Raw genomic sequence first — 15,560 nt, 5'->3', positions numbered from 1 at the left:
CTGGTCCCTTTGCAGAAAAACAGCCCCAAAGCATGATGTTTCCACCCCCATGCTTCACAGTAAGTATGGTGTTCTTTGGATGCAACTCAGCATTCTCTCTCCTCCAAACACGACAAGTTGAGTTTAGACCAAAACGTTCTACTTTGGTTTCATCTGACCATATGACATTCTCCCAATCCTCTTCTGGATCCTCCAAATGCTCTCTAGCAAACTTCAGACGGGCCCGGACATGTACTGGCTTAAGCAGGGGGACACATCTGGCACTGCAAGATTTGAGTCCCTGGCAGCATGGTGTGTTACTGATGGTAGCCTTTGTTACTTTGGTCCCAGCTCTCTCCAGGTCATTCACTAGGTCCCCCCGTGTGGTTCTGGGATTTTTGCTCACCGTCCCTGTGATCATTTTGACCCCACGGGGTGAGATCTTACGTGGAGCCCCAGATCAAGGGAGATTATCAGTGGTCTTGTATGTCTTCCATTTTCTAATTATTGCTCCCACAGTTGATTTCTTCACACCAAGCTGCTTGCCTATTGCAGATTCAGTCTTCCCAGCCTGGTGCAGGTCTACAATTTTGTTTCTGGTGTCCTTCAACAGCTCTTTGGTCTTGGCCATAATGGAGTTTGGAGTGTGACTGTTTGAGGTTGTGGACAGGTGTCTTTTATACTGATAACAAGGTCAAACAGGTGTCATTACTACAGGTAACGAGTGGAGGACAGAGGAGCCTCTTAAAGAAGTAGTTACAGGTCTGTGAGAGCCAGACATCTTGCTTGTTTGTAGGTGACCAAATACTTATTTTCCACCATGATTTGCAAATAAATTCTTTAAAAATCAGACAATGTGATTTTCTGGATTTTTTCCCCCATTTTGTCTCTCATAGTTGAGGTATACCTATGATGAAAATTACAGGCCTCTCTCATCTTTTTAAGTGGGAGAACTTGCACAATTGATGGCTGACTAAATACTTTTTTGCCCCACTGTAAAACCATAGAACTAAAAGAGGGTGTACCTTCTTTTTCACATGACTGTATATGGAACCCAAGCATGTCCCTCCTGCCAGATCTGACGGGACACCTAGAGACAATTTAGAATGGCCCGGGTATGGTATTAATCTGACAAAAATAAATACAATATATTTTAAAATAACATTTCAATTTGCATATGTAAAAATTAGCAAGACTGTATCTCACAGGCCTGGACCTTTTCAGTGCATGGCAATACCCCCATTAATAACTTAATTAATAATTAATAACTTAAACATCAAGAGGAAAGATGGTTGAGTTCATGAATATTAGAGTTAAGTTTAAGAATGGAAATGTTAAGAAGTCAGAGTCTCTTCACTCTGGTTACTGAAAATCCTGTTTTATTTTAGAATCTGTAAAATTAGTGGAACTGAAGCCTCAAACATTTGAGCACCAGATAGGGAGAACTGTTAGCCTTTCCTTTGTAAAGCTTTATATGTATCCATAACAGTTGTTGGAACAATTAAGAAAAGCACAAGAGTCAATATAATGGTATACACCCATTTTACAATCAAAACCCTTCACTGCAAGAGAAATACTCCCTCATAGAATAGCAATCATGTAATGAAGAATGGAAATGCTGTGGGCAGTTAGGGCAAAGCTGTCTTTAATTAGTTTGGCACACTTCATTATACTACCATTTAATTACACCAATATAGGGAGAGGTTCAGACTACAGCTAGAGCAGCATTCCATGCAAACCGAGAGCATCAAGGCTGCATAGCTCCATCCACATTTCTTTTTAAAAGCTAAATTCATTTGACATACTGTTGAACTAGTTTTTTAGGAATAGCTTCTCCATTTAGTAGGCTCACCCTGAAATATCTTCATGTAGGCACTAAGATTATACTCTAAAACCTGAATAAGGAAATGTGCTATTCACTCCTGCAGAAATCCAACTCCAAATTCCAAGCCCTTTTCAGAAAGTTATCCAACTCATACAAAAAGACTATGGGATTCAAATGCAGAGGCACCTGCTATGCAACACTTTTACTTGGCTGAATTAAGGAGAAATGTGATTCTGAATTTATGTCTCTCATTCAAGAATTTATACATGATTTTATTACCGATTTAAAAATGGATTTTAAAAAAATGCCAGACTACAAGAGTGATATGGAAAAAGATTATGTGGATTTGAAAATGGATTTGAAAATGACAGATTATAAGAGTGATATGGAAAAAGATGCCACAATGGATTTACAAATGAAACTGGGTGATGTTTTAATAACCACAAATTATTAAACATACAAACAATAAATTATAATAAAGAGTGATTTGGATAGCTTTCTTATCTTGGATTTACAAAAGGGACCTGTTAAACTGCTAAAGCTGTTCTTGAGAGGCGACAACGAGAAAATGATAAGAAATCAACTTGTGGGATATTACTTGACAGGGTTAAAGACTAAACTTTTTAAAAGTAAATGGAAGGACTATAAAGTGAATTTATTTGATCAGGGTTACAATATATATGTTGTGGTTTCTGGTAGCTATTAATGGAATTTCTTCTTGACCAGGACTGAATGACAAGGCGTTGAAGATTTGTTTATAAATGGGGAGAGATTTCTTTTGCTTTATTCCTCAGAGAAAGTGATGTTGGAATACAAAATGGATTTATTTAAGGTTAAAATATATATGTTATTTCTGGTAGCTGTTAATGGACTTTTGCTGAATAGGACTGGATGATGAGTTTTTACAATTTGTTTATTGATAAGAGATGAGATATGGGAAGAAGAGATTTTTTTTAGTTATTGAAATACTAGAGGAGGTGTTAAATTACTGAAGTTGTTTATACTTGTCTGGAGGAAGGAGGGGAGTTTATATTTTTCCTTTTCTTATTTTTTCCTTTTTTCTTTTTTTTTCTCCTTGCACTTTTTATTTATTTCACTTTTTATATTTCTCTTAGCTTGTATTAGTCTTTTATCTTTGTATTTGTAAACTTTAATTATTACCAAAAAAAAGGTTATACATGATTTTATAACAAAGCACTTCTTGTTCTTGGCATGCTGGCTTGCTTTTACACAAATAAAAGTTAATTGTTTTACCCTGGGTTTTTAGTTATTACTTATTCATAATTAGAGAACCAATGTGGTATAGAGGTTAAAGCACAAGGCTAGAAATGGGAGTCTGTGAGTTCTATTCCTACCTTAGGTACAAAGCCTTGGGTTAGTCCCTCTCTCTCAGTCCTAGGAAGGAAGCAACAGCAAATCACTTCCGAAAAACTTTGCCAAGAAAACTGCAGGGACTAGTCCAGGCAGTTACCAGGAGTCAACACTGACTCAGAGGCACAAAAAATCATCATCATAACTTTATTTGGTATTTATACAGTCATTTTAAAAAATGGATGGCATAAATCCACCTAATGAGATTATGGTAGAGATTAGGTTTTATTAAGCTATTAAGCAGTCTAGCTCATACCATATGTTCTCCTGCTGATTCTGAGAAGGAATGAGGAATAACATATCCAAATCCCCAGGAAAACCAGATCATGGGGATTGAAATATTAGCAGAAAATCTTGCTAATTCAGATAATGTGCTCTAATAGAAAAAGTGATCCAGACCACAGCAGTATTGTACAAAACCTTGGACAGACTGCTTACATATCCTGCTTGCTCTTGTTTGAGTCCAATTAAATATAATGTAAAGAAACTGTTTCCTCCTGGCAAACAAAGAACCTCACCTCTTAGACCTATTACACTGTATACAAGGAAGCCAAACACGTATAAATGAGAGAAACATTTAGTTTTAAGGCAGCTTTTTCTAACCTGGAACTTTCCAGGTACATTTGGCATGGCTGGGAGTCATGGAGATATAGCCTAACATTTTTAAAGGCTACCAAAGTGGCTCTAGTTGCATCTTGATCATCTCTCAGTACACTACACGTACTTCCAAGTTGATGGGATACAGGTCACAGGATGCTAGCTTGCAAGGTAGTGTGGAATCAAAACACAGGACACAAAGGCAAAATAATCAAGGCTTCACTGCAGTGTTTATTAGGCAGTACTTACTGGAGGGGGACCCCACTAAAGGTTAGTGGGAGACACTCCCCTGTAGGCAGAATGTCCCTGTTCTTGGCTGCTATCTACAAGGACAGAAGAACTGCTATCTATAAGGAAAGCAATAGTGTCAGAGGGGAAGAAACAAATTGTTCAAGGTGCCAACTGCCAGGAAGACAACATCCTCTCTTACATTGCTATGGGGATGTTTGTGATAAGGGGTTTACAATCAGCCTAGTTCATACCACCTTCAAGGGTGCTGTACATTCCTCACAGTAGTTTCTAAACTACAGATCCTAGCTTGCACAGAACAAAGCACACATGCTTAGGGTAAAGTTGGGCTTTGATTCTACTTGTGATGTATGGGCCAAAATGTGTCCGAACAGATCAGTACTGTTCTTAACATTAGGAGAGAATGCTATATATGGCACGAGTACTACTAAGACTGATAACCTTTATACTTTATACTTTCCCTATCTTACTAAAAAGTATTACTTGAAAGTCTCAATTTACCTAACCCATGATGGGCAGCAAACATCAATTATTTATGGTGTCATCAGGTAATGATCACGGAACATAAAAAATTGCAATTTGAAATGTAAGAGGAGTCAGTGGCAAAGAGCATGACTTCACAAATGAAATAAAAGAAACAAAAAGGAATATATTGCATGTCTATAAAAGAAAAAGGGAAAGTATATAATAGGTTTGAATGAAAAGGATTTGATCTTGTGAATTAGAGTTAATGAATACATCAATATCTGCAGGAAAATGAAAAGTGAAGGACCTAATATGAGTTCTGGGAAAGACTGCACTATTCTGAATGTATGAGGTTCCAGGGGAAAAATTATTTCATTAGGTGACAAAAATGGACGAGCGACTATGAGACAAGAGAGTTTATAAAAAGTGAATGGGTGAGAGACTCTATAAATGAAAACATTGACAGGTAAATATTTGGAATGCAAAAGTTCTTTCGTTTAGAGCACATGGTTTAAGCACAAGTCTATTCATACCTACATATGGCAAAGGAATGAATTCAAATCCAGAGACATAAGAAAAGCTGAAAAAAAATTAAAGACTAACAGTTCTGAATGTGAAAAAGGCATTATTTGGCAATATCGAGTGGATCTTGGGCAATAATAGATATGGGAGAAGTGAAACAAACTAGAGTGAAAGTAAAAGAATTATAGGAAGGGAAAATACAAGTCTTGTATGAAAGATAAATTAATCTCCCAACAAAATAAATCGAGAGTGATTACATAGAAAGTGAAAATAGTAGGTGCATAAAACAGAATGAAACAAATTACACTACTGAGTGCTACGGAAATGTGGAACAATAATGAGTAGAATAGAAAAGGATGCTTGCTGGAATAATGTGTATATGAGAATTAGTGTTGCAAAAAATGAGGATGTGTATAGACAGAAAGAATAGGTGCAAAGGAAGTAATCAAACAAAACAAGGAATTGAAATGATTAAAAGAGGCAGAAAGAATGCAAAATAGTTTTGATTGAAGTTACATATTATTCTGAAAGTGAATGAAGAACATGAAGTCTACAGCAGAGTGAAATTTAACTGAAATAAATGTGATGAAATGAATTATGATGAAACTGAAGTGAGGGAATCCTAGGAGAATTTTAGAACTTTGTATGGAAATAATAGCAATATGTCAAAGATTACATTTGCAACAAATGTAAATCCAAGAAGAAATAGATGCAAAAGAAGTCATAAATGCCTTGAAGATGTTGACAAATGTTTAGACTGCAGGTATGACTGTATAACTGGAGAAAAATGTGTGATGACTACAAGATCACTTTTTTTGTTTCCCTATACGAAGGGAAAGTTAGCAAGAGTTAATGCAAAAGCTCCAAGGCAATTAGTTTATTAAGTGTGCTTGAGAAGTGAAGATGTTTGGCAGAATTTTGACTGAAAGGATATGAGAGGTAACAATGAGCAACATCTGGAAAGTGCAAATGCATTTTTATGCCAGGCAGGACCAGACTTTTGCTCTTCATCAGGTCATGGGAAATGCATGGATGGGAGAAAGCAAGTTTATTGTACATTGATTTAAAGAGAAAGTGCATAATAAAATGAATAGGCTTGAATTACAGAATATTTTGCGGAAATCAGAAGTGGTTGGTTGCTGAATGCAGCAGGAGCAGTATATGATGGAAGTAAAGCAAATATGAGAATAAACAGAATACTTTATGAATGGTTCAGCAATGAGCAGGAAATAAGACAAGGGTGTATGATGGCTCTTTGGTTATTTAATGCATTTATTAATAAAGCAAGGACAGTTGACAAGGACAAAACAGAACAGAAGCATCATTAATGATACTAGTACAAACTAAATGAAGTTGTATTTCCTTTCCTTTTCTTGTATCATGCCTTTAATTTCTTTGCTTACTATTTTACTATTTCTTTGGTTAGTATTTGCTTACTATTTTACTATTACCCAGAGTCACTTTGTATGAAATGGGTGGCTATATAAATGTGATAGATAGATAGATAGATAGATAGATAGATAGATAGATAGATAGATAGATAGATAGATAGATAGACAGACAGACAGACAGACAGACAGACAGACAGACAGACAGACAGACAGACAGACAGGAATTTCTTATTGTTTTGGGGCATTTCATATCATTCCGCTTACCCCAAAAGAAAATAACGTGAAGGATATGCACACAGATACCTTCTTAGTTAGGAAACCTGCTTTCTTTAATTCTTATAACTTTGGAGCCATCATACCCTTTTGTAATATGATCTCTGCATGTTACACAAATATGACACAAATTGCTGTAAGTTAATTTTTTAACAGAGAGATTTGGCACATAATTGATTAAAAAATAAAACAAGAAGCCTTCAGCACTAATATCTATAAAAAGCAGAGAAGTTGAACAGATGGCATTTGGCATTTTTAATCCAGGTAGCAAACAAACCTTTAGACTTACCTACTGAAAAAGACAATTGTTTTTTTAGGTCATGGGCACAAATGGCACTGGATCTCCCACAATCTCCTGCACCGCCACAGAGATTTATTCTATAATGCACTTTATCAGGATCAACAGCTTCCCACGTATAGCTGAAAAAAGGGGGGAAAGTATCATTGCTATCTGCTAGCAAACTCCAGAAATAACTGTTTCAACCCAAACTACTCAACTGTATCTTCAAGCCAACAACTTTTTCACCTGTTTGTTGTTAGTACTTTTATTATCCCCATCTAATTAATATAAAGCATATGTACATAAAAGAGTATTAATGAAATAATGTAAATTCATAATCATTCTAATAATAAATAAAAATAAAAAACATGGAAAAGCCTGGAAAATTATGTTAAGAACAGAACTCCTCCAAAAACTTGGATTGTTTTGCTCAAACATCTTCCTTCTTGTCTCTTACTGGGAAAAAAACTAATTAAAATGCTGAATGATAATGTGTCAGTAATCTACTGCTGCAAACCAACAGTAGATTTCTCCTTCATATGTTGGATAATCATTCCTTTAGATAACCCCCAGGTCTGAAAAGCCACTTGATAGCTTGAAGATTCCAAATACTGGGAGGGTATTAAGAAGAACATAAAAATTTCACACAGCAATTGATCAGGAGCCATATTACTAATTCTGTTGATATCAACCCAAAATGTGACACTAACAGGACAACCCCATTAAACATTCTGATGTGTCTCATATATACAAAGCAAAATATTCTATTATTTTGATTTTATAATATACAAAACTAATTTCTTATAGTTTACAGCAATTTTTCATTGCTTTATCAGAAGATATTCAAGTTCATTATTCCTGAATCAACATAAATAGTACAGTATCTTCAGCTTCTTATAAAAAATGTTAATTACTTAGGAATCACAGTTAATTCCTCCAAAGCCTCTCACCACTGTGAACAATAGGATCAAAAGCAGTTACAGCATTTGGACCACATAACCTACATAACAAATACTTAAGTTATATGAATTGCCAAGAAGGTAAATAAAACTTTTTAGTTTTGTAAAGTTTTAAAATATAAACAATTTTTAAAGAACCAACCAGTCAACTGCCTTCAAGAGTATTATTGACACTAAAGACTTAGACAAGGAGATATAACTTGGGTAAAAGTGATCATTTTTAAAAAACACACATTTCAGGTGAGCCAATGAAACAAAGTAAAAATTCATTTTCACTTATCATTGGTTAGTTATCTATTACTGAAAAAAGCATGTCAATTATGAAATGCAAATCAGACAAGGATTGTTTTTACATGAGAAAATTAGAATTTAAAGCTGAGGAACATAGTAAAGTGACTTCAACTAGCTGAATTCACACCATGCACCAAATATGATTGTTTAATAATCGCTTATAGACTGGAATAATTGGATTCACACACTGCATTAAGCCATATACAAACAAACTGCATTTTGATTCAGCATTGGGTGCAAGCCATGTCACTGTAGCAGATCATTCTCCAACTATACCAAGGGTAGGATCAGGAAAGATCTAAATCTCCAAATGATTTCTAGTAAATCAACAGAGATTTATCATCTTCCAAGGGCTTAACAATGACAAAAAACAGATATCTCTTCACCACCTCCATAAAAACAGGTACTAAACTCACAACAACAACAACAACAGAAACAAATTATTTGTGTGAAAGGATCTGTGAAAACAAATTTTAGGGGTGGCCATATGCTCTTTTTCTTCAATTCTTTGTCTTCTTTTCAGAGCACAAATGTTATGCTTAGTGAATCTTAGTAATTCTAATAAAAAAACTAAATAGATCCTGCAACCCTAAAAGTTGAACATCCTAGCTTAGCATTTTAGAGAAAAATCTCCCCATCTGAAGATACTAGATATTAAACATATAAGCTTATGCACAAAGAACATCAAAAAATACAATTCCATTTTTAAGACACTTCCCCATGATTACTTGAATGAACTTTTCACTCTTATATTTTTAAAAACATACTTCTATTACTATCGTAAGTTACTACTATGTCTGACTCTTAAGTATATATAGAAATATCAGATGCTAGTGAACTGGAAAAAAGGGTCAACAAAACTTAGCAGTAATCATTAATTAAGAACTGGAACTGCATTACATGTTTTTATTTTAAAATGCTAATAATATGGTACATCTAAACATGTATTTTCAACCATTTTTCTTCAGTGTATACATTTTTGGAAATGTATGCATTCTCAAAAAAAATGTTTCCCCAATATTATTTGTTTTATCTGTCACATTATCGTTGTTACGCATAAACTTGCCATAGTATCTGTAAATGAATCCTTTGGTCCCCTAATAATATGAGAGGCGTTTTTCCATAATAAGTCCTGCAAGCAGAAAATATTTAAAATGATTCAACTATAGGCCTAGACAGCTAACTGGATGAATCACAACCACAAAAAGTGATTCAAACATTGGAGCCAACTTTCCTGAGTTTTCTGTTCCCAATCATGTGACTGTCAGTCAACCAGAATGACTTAGGTAAAGTACACAAAGCCAGACAGAAAGAATTGTTTAACATCACAAAATATGGTCCTTCTGACCTCACTGAAATCACCCTGTAATTCAACTGTTCTATTTCGATGGCTTGACAAGATCAACTGATCCATAAATGTTCTGAACTTGGTCAGCCAAATGGGGATATCTATCTATCTATCTATCTATCTATCTATCTATCTATCTATCTATCTATCTATCTATCTATCTATCTATCTGGTGCATATGGCAGTCTACCCAAAAAAGAATATTTAAACATATGTAACTGTATTAGAACAAAGATACTGTACTTCAGTTATCAACAGTTCTGATAACTGTGCTGCCTCCAAAAAACAAATTTGCTAATTATTATTGTCAGGTTGCTATAAATTCAGTCTGTCTTTGGATGAGAAGAACTAACAATGGAAAGCTCTCATATCTTCTAAGGATAGGTTTTTACCCCTGATCTTATATTGCTTGTCTATAACTCCTCTCCCGAGCTTGAAGCCAGGTTAGGCAATTAATAGGGTATGAGAAGCTTATATGCACAACCCCCTGATCCCCTATGTATTCTAATCTCAGGAGAAGGCCTTTCTTAAGCTTATCATGTAGCATTTGCAAGAAACTAAAGAGCACCTTAAAGACTTCCCAAAACTATGAAGAAATTTTACTTCCCTTCCAGCTCAGGATGAAGACAAGTTTGTCAAGTTTATGAGAGAAACACAGAGTATTTACCTTGGCAAATGAACCTTGATGATTACGAAACAATGACCAAATTCATATATTGAGCTAAGCCATTATGTAGTTTGCTTGGTTCAGGATTAGCATATTGCATGAAACCAGTATCTGTGGTTTTCAGATCATGCTTAAATACCATGTTTTCACAGAACCCAGACAACTGTACCTTAGTCAAAACATGGTTTACTGCAATATCTCTCAAAATGTGGGTCACAAATTATATCACTATTTTACTTAAAACAGATGAAATCTTAATTTTTAAAAGTGATCTATTTATTTCTTGCCCAACCCAATCAATAACTGGTTGTATTAATGATGGAAGAGTACCCAAATTCATCTTATCATTTTAGGTGGCTATAGTATCATGAAGACTGAGTACTTTAAGTCAGTCTTGACTCCTGGCAATTGCCTGGACTAGTCCCTGCAGTTTTCCTGGCAACGCTTTCAGAACTGGTTTGCCATGGCCTTCCTCCTAGACCTGAGAGGGTGTGCCTGGCTTTGCACCTAAGACAGGACTAGAACACACCATCTCCCAGTTTCTAGCCTTGTGCCTTAACTACTACACCAAACTGGCTCTCAAATAAAGGTTGTGCGTGCTGCAAATTATTGCTTATTCAGTTAACTGAGCCATACTTAATCAAACCATGACTTAAATTTTGTGGGAACACAGCCTGAGTGTTCACCCAGCTGTGCTGTATATTTTATATAGAAAAAATAAAATTTGACAATCAAATATATTGTATAATTTATCTTTTAAATACTGCCTTAATTACAAACAGGCATATGGGATGATGAGAAATAAAAAAGCAGAGAAATATGTACAGGATGTGGAGCATTTAATTGGACTATTTAATAAATACAGTAAGCTCAGAAAATATAGAAACAACAAACCATAAAATGCAACATAAATAAAAACCTGGAACTCTATATGGGTTATTTGTGCAAATATAATGGTTACTTTAACTACAGGCAGTAGTAATGTGTTCCTTTAACATATTACATTTGAGACTGATTACAAACCATGAGCTTAATTCAAAACAAGAATGAGGAACATATCTGTTGCTGAATTACAACTCCCAGCAATGGCCAAACTGACTGAACCTACCAGATGTAGCAGTTCAGAAACAGCTACAGCGTCCTAACTTTTAAAGCTTTTTAAAAATCTTTGACACGGATCAAATACCAGTAGTCTCTGCACCTCAGCACCATACTTCCATAGGGTTATCAGTAGAAAGGCCGCATATACTTATACAAATGTGCATGTTTAATACCTTTTAAAGTGTTGCCACTACCAACAAAACAACCTCCTGGAGAAGAGTTATTAGCACCCTTGTACAGGTATAGCAACTTTTAAGGACATCCTATTTCAGCTGATAGATAAGCAGACAGATAAATAATTCCTTGTTTCTGTGATCCATCTTCCAATAACGGGAATCTTCTAATAATAATTATTAAATTTATATCCCACCTTTATACGTTCATCTACCAGCAATCTCCCTCTGGATTCTACTTAAGACAATAGGACAAAGCTTGTGCAAAAGAATGAATGGACACATGTTTGACATCAGGCCTCAAAACAAGGAGAAAGTAGTATCAGAGCATTTTAAGCACCCAGGGCATTCCAACTTCCAAAGGCATTCCATTACAGACCTCAAAATAGCTATTTTGGAAAATAGAATCTTTACCAGCATAATTGAACAAGAAAATGCTGAACTCACATCAAAAGGTTCAGACCATCTCAAAAGGTCTCAATAAATGCAGATGGGTTTTTTTTTTACATATTACAATTTTTAATTGATAAGGTACTTGTAATCTGTCACACATCTGCATAACCACCCTGTGGTCCCCTTCCTTTCTCCCAATCATCCCAATTTACATCCTATATCAGTTTAGCCACTCCATGCATCTGATGAAATGTGCTTTAGCTCACAAAAGCTTATACCTTTTAATAAAATTTGTCAGAAAAGATGCTACCAGACTCCTGATTTTTGACTACCATAGACTGATACAGCTTTCCGCCTACAATGATATCTATGCCATCTCCCACCATAACATCAATCTATGCTGCTTCTCTGAGAGTTTATAGCACAGAACTATTGCGAAGTCTCGCCACCATGCAGTGGGTCTAATCATATGGGTCCTTCCTTACTATTCATCCATCATCCTTGTGAATATGAAAATAACTGTGTGGTCAGGCTCCATAATATTTGATGCTACTTGTGATAACCTTCCTTCTGAGAAAAATTATTTTTCTCCCTGGATAATGAAATCATGCATTGCAATGTGTTCTACATGGGGCTACCCTTGAAGAGTATCCAGAAGATACAGCTGGTTCAAAATGCAGCCACATGGACAATCTTGGGTGCCCCAAGGATGGCACATATAATACCTTTACTGTGGGAGCTGCATTGGGTACCAGTTTGCTTCCGGGTCCAATTCAAGGTATTGGTTATCACCTTTAAAGCCCTATACGGCATGGGTCCAGGTTACCTGAGGAACGATCTCATCCCCATCACATCAACCCATCCCACCTCGTCAGGCAGAGAGGGCATATTACGGACCCCGTCAGTGAGAGAATGTCAGCTGGTGAGGCCCAGGAGAATCTTCTCTGCTGTTGCTTCTGCCCTTTGGGATATTCTCCCCGCCCCCAGAGGTGCAGCGGGCCCCTATCCTCCCGGTTTTCTGGAAAAGACTAAAGACCTGGCTCTGTCAGCTTGCATGAGGCAATAAGAGTTCTAATAAGCCCTGAGGGTGGCTGGCGCCCTGATGACACTCCCTGAGCTACTCGCCAATTCTATCAATTCTTGGAATTTATTTATTATTTAAGACTGCTTTATATTGTATTTTAATTGATTTTATCTTCTCTGTAAACCACCCAGAGTCACTTTTTAACAAGATGGGCACTGACAAATTTGATATATAAAATAAGATAAATATTGTCAGAGGGTCCATGTGTTAGGTGGCCTTTATAATAAAAAATGTAGTTAACTCATAAAAAATATTTTCTGATTTTCATCTGCTACTTTACCTTTCACTTAAAAAGCACTATTTTTCTAAAAGAAACACATTTAGAAAACTAAATCCAAATCTCACTCAACTGGAGTTTGGCTTTAGGACTTGTAGTTGGAAACCATATTTCATTGTTATATTGGTCTATATTTGTTTAAGGATTATTTTCAAGCGCTATTTAAACTGTTTTGGAATTTTATCTGCCACTTCTTTTTGTGTCAAACAATAAGTACTTGCAGCTATAAAGATCAATCTTTCCTTAAGAATAATTAGCAATATTATGAAAAGAAATTATGAGAAGCATTAACTATCTAATAAAATACATCTAAGTTTAATTTTACAGAGTACAAACCTTACAAAAATGAAACAACCTAGGACAGCAATTGGAAGAGGCACTTAACTCTTTTAATTTCCACTAGGGAAAATACATTTAGAGTACTGATAATAAAGCAAGAAGGAACAGAACATATCCCAGAAGAGACACCATTTAAAAGAATAAAGCATTTATTGCCATTAATTGTGCCACAGTTGAAAAGACAGAGCCTACAAATTGCTACAAACAGATATGATTAGAAAGTGTAATTCCAAACATTGGCATAATCAGTGCGATATAATTAGGAATGATAATGTTGCAAATATTACAACTTTCTCGAATCTGGAAAATTCAGAATTATCTCTAGAATAACTGATCCTTATATTATATCTGCCCTTGTTTTCTAATAGGAAGAATAAATGCAAAATATCACACAAAATAGTTTAATTAAAAAAACTATTAAAGACAGCACATGGAAGCCATCACTATGGTCCTGATAATCTGGGCTGAACTAGGGATAATAAATCTATATTTTATATTAGTGATATTTTTAAAGTTTACAAGCATTTAAATAAAAACACAGCAACCTTAAATAGATCTGCCAAATTCACATGAAGACAAAAACTAAATTGCTTTTTGCTAGGACAAGAGCCAGAGTTTTTTTTAAAAACAGTACTTACAAAACAATGCTTAATTAACAACTACATTAGTACAAAAGATTGTTTTACTCATAAGAAAAATGCATCCACAGTTCTTCAATATACACTGCAGGTAGAAGTCACTTCAATCACAAATACATTATTAGTTGAAACTCAATGTTAATTAAACCTGGAAAGAATTTTAATGCGTGATATCCACAACACTTTTCCCACATTGTATTATACATTTAGATTATATTTTTGTTATAATTCACAGTTGTTTTGGTTAAGACACCTTCCCTTTGATGCACAAAAATGTGATTCATTTTTCCAAAGCTTCCACCTGAGAAGCTGTCAGCCTTGTGAGGTAGTCCAGACCAGCAGCACACCAAAAGTACTAGTTCTACTTTATTGTAAGGTAACAATCTTAACAGAATCTTGCAAGTCTGAAAGTACATTTCTCCCCCATCACCTTTACAGCCCAAGAATTTGCCATGCCCACATTCTTCATGCAGACTAAGCTGCCTCTTATTTAACCATTGCTGTGGCTCTTCCCCGTCTCCCAAAGTAATTTCCACATACCATTACAAAAGCATTAAAGAAATAGATTTGAATATATTAAAATATATTAAAAATCCAATGAAGTTCCTGATTTATATCTCCAAGTCAACAAGTCATATCAAAAGATAACCTACATCCTTGCATTATTCTTTCACTCTCAGCACCCATTGGTGTATTACAGAAATAATACCATTACACCATTGGCAATCTTCATTTTGTACTGGGACAGAGCATGGCCTTGCTCATAGAACATATTAAGCCATAATGAGATTCATCTGATTTTGTCTTAGTGTGTTGGGTGACTTATTAGCTGTGGCTTATTCAATAAACCATGGTTTAGCAGGTTGGACAAACCAGCCAAATATATATATATATATAAATTATATACAATATATATATATAATTTTATTAAAAATTCTTTAAAAAGATAAAAACTAATACAAACTAATATTAAGAAAAAAGAAAAAGAAATAAAAGAGAAAGCTAAAAGTGCAAGAAAGGGGAAAAAAGTGAAAGAAAAATAGAAAAAAAAAGATACAAAGAAACTGCTTCCAATCTTATTTACGGCAGTTATAATTACAATTATAAATTTACCTCTTACTCTATGGTTACAACATTACTCTCTATAATCTATCCTGTCTAATCATCAAAACCATACATTATAAGTTAATTTTTTTTTCTGTTTTACACAAAAAGTCCATAAGGGGTTTCCAGTCAGCAATAAATGTAGACATTGTCTTTTCTCTAATCAGTCAATTTGGCCATCTCAGCAACTTCCATCATCTTCACCAACCATTCCTCCATTGTGGCTAATGCCAA

At 35.1% G+C, this 15,560-nt stretch overlaps 1 protein-coding gene across 1 annotated transcript in view; it reads right to left on the bottom strand.

The window, feature by feature from the left end:
* IGF2R (insulin like growth factor 2 receptor) overlaps positions 1-15,560 on the bottom strand; it is a 100,300-nt gene that overhangs the window by 81,029 nt on the left and 3,711 nt on the right. The window contains exon 2 of the mRNA XM_088142760.1: positions 6,962-7,092. Coding sequence (XP_087998886.1) covers positions 6,962-7,092 — 131 coding nt within the window. The remainder of the gene's footprint in view (positions 1-6,961; positions 7,093-15,560) is intronic.

This window comes from Python bivittatus, unplaced genomic scaffold (genome assembly GCF_059951505.1).
Source record: "Python bivittatus isolate LINGU-HERP-01145 unplaced genomic scaffold, Pbiv_v1 ctg000020_np1212, whole genome shotgun sequence".
Classification (NCBI taxonomy): domain Eukaryota; kingdom Metazoa; phylum Chordata; class Lepidosauria; order Squamata; family Pythonidae; genus Python; species Python bivittatus.
Note: the sequence above shows the minus strand (reverse complement) of the source record. Positions and strands in the feature narration are given on the sequence as shown.